This window comes from Anneissia japonica, unplaced genomic scaffold (assembly GCF_011630105.1).
Source record: "Anneissia japonica isolate Jap-2015-1 unplaced genomic scaffold, ASM1163010v1 scaffold131_len961581_cov171, whole genome shotgun sequence".
NCBI classification, from domain to species: domain Eukaryota; kingdom Metazoa; phylum Echinodermata; class Crinoidea; order Comatulida; family Comatulidae; genus Anneissia; species Anneissia japonica.
The window spans coordinates 57,570-63,201 of NW_022750285.1; the positions used below are offsets into that span (position 1 = coordinate 57,570).

At 35.6% G+C, this 5,632-nt stretch overlaps 1 protein-coding gene across 1 annotated transcript in view; it reads right to left on the reverse strand.

Annotated features, from left to right (window-relative positions):
• LOC117121316 (alpha-N-acetylgalactosaminide alpha-2,6-sialyltransferase 3-like) overlaps positions 1–5,393 on the reverse strand; it is a 59,849-nt gene extending 54,456 nt beyond the window's left edge. Inside the window, exon 1 of the mRNA XM_033266464.1 lies at positions 5,024–5,393. Within this exon, the coding sequence (XP_033122355.1) occupies positions 5,024–5,065 (42 nt within the window). The 5' untranslated portion in view covers positions 5,066–5,393. The remainder of the gene's footprint in view (positions 1–5,023) is intronic.
• Between the last annotated feature and the right edge of the window lie 239 nt (positions 5,394–5,632).

Sequence of the window (5,632 nt, forward strand, 5' to 3'; positions counted from 1 at the left end):
GCGTCATATTTATATATAATTAAGTTAGAGACCGTGACCTGGAATTGAAATGGAAAGGTGTTAATGTTTCATTGAATCTCTCTCTCTCTCTCTCTCTCTCTCTCTCTCTCTCTCTCTCTCTCTCTCTCTCTCTCTCTCTCTCTCTCTCTCTCTCTCTCTCTCTCTCTCTCTCTCTCTCTCTCTCTCTCTCTCTCTCTCTCTCTCTCTCTCTCTCTCTCTCTCTCTCTCTCTCTCTCTCTCTCTCTCTCTCTCTCTCTCTCTCTCTCTCTCTCTCTCTCTCTCTCTCTCTCTCTCTCTCTCTCTCTCTCTCTCTCTCTCTCTCTCTCTCTCTCTCTCTCTCTCTCTCTCTCTCTCTCTCTCTCTCTCTCTCTCTCTCTCTCTCTCTCTCTCTCTCTCTCTCTCTCTCTCTCTCTCTCTCTCTCTCTCTCTCTCTCTCTCTCTCTCTCTCTCTCTCTCTCTCTCTCTCTCTCTCTCTCTCTCTCTCTCTCTCTCTCTCTCTCTCTCTCTCTCTCTCTCTCTCTCTCTCTCTCTCTCTCTCTCTCTCTCTCTCTCTCTCTCTCTCTCTCTCTCTCTCTCTCTCTCTCTCTCTCTCTCTCTCTCTCTCTCTCTCTCTCTCTCTCTCTCTCTCTCTCTCTCTCTCTCTCTCTCTCTCTCTCTCTCTCTCTCTCTCTCTCTCTCTCTCTCTCTCTCTCTCTCTCTCTCTCTCTCTCTCTCTCTCAAAAGTTAGTCTAGTTCATGTAGGCCTATAGCAGCTTATATAACAGTGACATCTGTCCGTGACACCACTGTGAGTAAACTGTGTTGCAAATTACACATAAACTCGACCGCAGCGTAATAATTATATTAATACGGGATCTCTCAAGTTCACGAGTTGTAAGAAATGACCGAAAACAATTTCTGGACTTACATATTGATTGCTAACCTGCCTATATGGATCACAATAAACATTATAAAATGCATAACAAATTGCATTGTACCCTGTCCGGCAAATAATTCGCAGCGAAGCCTAATGCCAGATGGACAGCTGCAGAGTTAGGCTTACTCACTGCATAATTGTTTTACACTAACCCGGCTGAATTATTAATAACAAAATAATTGATAAGGTTAATCGAGTATGTATAGGCCTACGTACTGCACGGTTTAACATTTTCTGCTTCGTGAAGCTAAGTGATAACACATAATTATAAATAGGGAATAAATAATAATATTCAGCTACGTGAAGTTCAGTCATAATAATTTTATAATAATAATAATAATAACAATAATAATAACAATACTAATAATAATAATAATAAAGATGATGATGATTAGTATAATCATAATCATTATAATTTAAATATAATGGTAAAGACGATGATAGTTATAATCATAATTATTAAGATTATGATGACGACCATAACGATGAATAATATGATAATAATAATAATAATAATAATAATAATAATAATAATAATAATAATAATAATAATAATAATAATAATAACAATAATAATAATAATAATGATAACAATAATAATAATAATAATATTAATAATAACAACAATAATAATAATAATTTAACTAAACTTACTAGGCCTATCTGTTTGCAAAACAGAAACACAGGATCTTGCCTCATTGCCGGCCATAATGAGAGCTGATGTTGAAATTATAGGGTAAAAAAATCATTAAAAGAAAACTAATGATTTAAAAATACTTAAAAAACAAAACAAAACAAAAAAAACATAAATAAAATTATGAGGTAAAAAACAAACATAGAAACCAACTCGACGTCAGTAAGACTCAAACCAGGGATGCAATGGTAAATAGCGAGGGTGTTGTGGAGAGTTGTACTTGCACCTTAGAACTAACAGAACCTGACCATGTGAAGGTCAGCGCATATTTTGTTCGTGGTTTCATAGACTGAGTAAAGGGCGAAAATTGTTCACGCATGTCACGGCAATTTTGCGTTTAACCTAGCTGTAAGAACACAACAAAATCAAACTAATCATCAACAATGAAAACAGAACTTGAATATTTCTATTTTTTATTTTTTTTTTTTTGTGATTAATGTGCATTCAATTAATTAATTTAATCAAATATTCTTTTGTTTTTACAATATTGAGCTTTCTATGAAGGGAAAAAATGCAATTCAATTCATTTTATTCAGTCTATTATAAATAATAACAGAAATGTGATATTTGATATCATAATATTGAAATACTTAAGCAAAGTTAAATAGACACAACACCGATTGGAAAGCGTTCAATTTGGTGTCCATTACCTTAGAGTTCTACATGCTTTCGATTAATGAAACCACAGTACCATTACAAAAGACTCAGCTTGCATCAACAAATTTGCATCAACAAATTATGAACAATTACCGTCGATACAGAGGGGCTGTGATGCTTTGCGCGTACGTGACACAGGCAGGTAGGTAGGGATGCTGGAAATATGATGATTATTTCCAATCTGAAATTAAATCTGACTACGTTCCATTAGATTTTTGTTTAGTTTAGGTAAAGGAATATATTCATTGTTTTATACATCGGAAGAAACGATGTAGACCTATGCAGTGATTTTTACTTGTCTCTGTTTTTGTTTGTGTCTTTTGTTGTCTTTCTATGTCGATGTGTATCCTGACTGTACTGATGTGGATTGGTTGCTCAAGACAATTGAAATTTGGAGGAAATTTGGCTTGCGCTTTGCTGGAAGGAAAGGCGCATTATAAATGCCCAGTAACCAGAGACGGATCCAGAGATGTCCGAAAGGGGGAAAGAAGGTGGGCGGAAGAAAGTGGGGCTGAAAGTGGGGTCGGTCGAGATAACACCACACTAGGGGATCCGATGGCATGTTCTCGCAAAATTTCGTTTTCTAGACACCCGAAAATAACCTCTGAGGCGTTTGGACGATCAATTTTTTTCTTTTTCTTTCTTTTTTTTTTTCTGCTTTCCAAATGGGCATGGCCAGGCCCCCTTCCCCCATAAATTCTCCCCTGGTAACAGTGGCGGATTCAAGGTGGGGGCCAGTCCCTTCAAAAAATAAAAATAAATAATGGAGAAAAAATTGTATTAAAATTTAGGTCTGAGACTGTCATTTCCGGCCATCTAAAAGAGGCCATAATCATAAATGTTCTTACCTTAGCCCCACCCATGGAGGATGGAGCTGAGGTGGGTGGATCTCCTACGGTATTCACATATACTGCATAGAATAGTAATATTAATACAAAATAAAAGCGTACAGTCGACAGGCAATGCATTTATGTCTGTTGATACCAATAAGCACTTTAAATGCTTTAAGTCTGGTAGCACCAGAAAAATAAATAATCAAGGTTTGATAATCATGGGGCCCCCTCTACGAATTGCTTGATCTGTCACTTCTATGTGACAGATAAGGCTAAAATCACCAACCTGTAGAAAAAAATAGATAACTCAACTCATTTGTACCACTATCCATTAGAATTCTTAATCAAAATAATAGCAAATAATCATCATTTTAGTTCTTTGTTTTGCATTAATTTTGCTCTCTATTTTTGCAAAGTGATGATGTACCAACTGATCATTCGAAAGGACACAAATAAAGAAATCTTGAATCTTGAAATATCAATCAATCAATCAATCAATCAATCAATCCAATATTTGTTCACAAATAACTTTTCAAATGCTTAAATAAACAGTTGTTTTTTGAGGTCGAGATTAACTATAATTTACTCTTGAAGAAACTTAAAGTAGGTGCAGATCCAATGTCATATGGTAAACATAGAGCTGCCGCTCGACAGCTAAGACTTCTTTTTTTCAGTTCGCTATTTGGTTTTGGCACAAGCATGTTTAAGATATCATAGCCTCGCAGATTTTACACACTCTGCTCTCTAAACTCAAATAAATTTCTGTTATACGATGGGGTGAGTGAATTCAAAGTGTTGTATAATAAAACCATTATTTTATGAAATTATGTGACCTAAATTTATGAAGATTTGCCCAACCTAGTCTTGTTAACATATCATTTCACCTGATTCGTATCATCTACAGTTTAGAGCCAGTCGCCTTGCACGATTTATCAGGCGAATGTAAGTCTAATGCCAGTAAAGGGAAAGAAATCACAATCACATAATCCATTTTCTTTTCTATCGCGACGATAATTTTAGACAGTACCAGGAAACAAATTAGAATAATAATCATTTTTATTTTCTATCGCGACCGGGTACCGTTACGGCGTCTAATGTAAGACGACATAATAAATGGTTGTGTTTTTATTATTACACCAAGACCTCTTTTGAGTATCCTACGTGGAGGTTTTATAATCCTTTGTGATAACGTCTACATATTGTGGGATTGTGCATACCTTACAATAGTCTATTTTCTTGATTGTTTTCCTAGATAAGCCTACATATTGATAAGGATGTAGAATACGGTGTGTGCCAAGAAAGCAATTTTTGTAAAATATTTAATTTATGACAAATAAAGAATTATCAGCATATGATTTAACTAACAAACAAATTAACGTTAAAGTTTGATTAGATACTGTATTATCTTATGCTTTCCAATCAAATATACGTGAAAAGACATACGATATTTGTTTGATCCGATTCTGAAACAGCCAGCTGAGCATAACGCAATTATTGTTACTGCATACTTCATCCTCCTTGCTCCTGCCAGAAAAGGATGACGGCGAACGAACCTTTACTTGTGATGGATGTCTTGAAGATAGTTACGTGACTAACGTTATTAACAAGGGATTACTTTACAGCTCAAAGAGATATATTTTAAGGATTGGACTAGAGTTAACTGTACATGCTACTTAGACTTAAGTATCTACCTATCGAGCTACTTCTCATTACATACGCGATTGTGTATAAATAGACTTATTCAGTACAGTTATCAAAGGTACTTATACAGTACAGTTGACAAAGGTAGTGTAGTCAAAATTCATTGCACCACCGCGGCGCACCGCATTATACAGTCATCATCATGATCACATAGGAAAAAACTCGTCTATATCATTCATATTTTACAGAAACTCAAGAACTTTACAGATAAAATTTACTTACCGGCATGTTATAGTATCGTTCCCAGTTCAGGTACCTATACATACTGTAGTTGAAAGCTAAATGCCAAGTGAGACAGTGCAGTACCTGTATTATGATACGGCGTATGAATTACAGACTAATCCACTGACGGCAGGCACAACTTGAAGTTCAAGGGTCATAGTCCGCAGAGAGCTTTTATTTAATAGGACGCTGCAATCATGAAAACTGCTCGATCGTTACCATGGTGACATATGCCGGGAATTATAAATTAATTCTAAGAACTGAGACGGCTCGAAGCATCGACAGTCAGCATGCAAAGGAAATATTAACACTTTTGTCATGATTCTATGTATATTATAGGCTTAATATTCATATTCATTACTAACGATCACTTCATTAATTGCTACTGAACAGGTCTATGCTGGGCCACCGAGAGCGTTCTGCCAGGGCCCCGGGCTGCGTGTAGCTGGAGAAAACGATGGAATGATAGTAAAACAATTTTATCGTTTTCCTATGATTATAAAGTAATTTGATTTGATTTGTTAAATTATTTTTGTATCGTATACACGATAAATCGTTATAATCGAATCTCATTTCTTTTATTTTCTATGTGAACAATTGCTTTTTAGC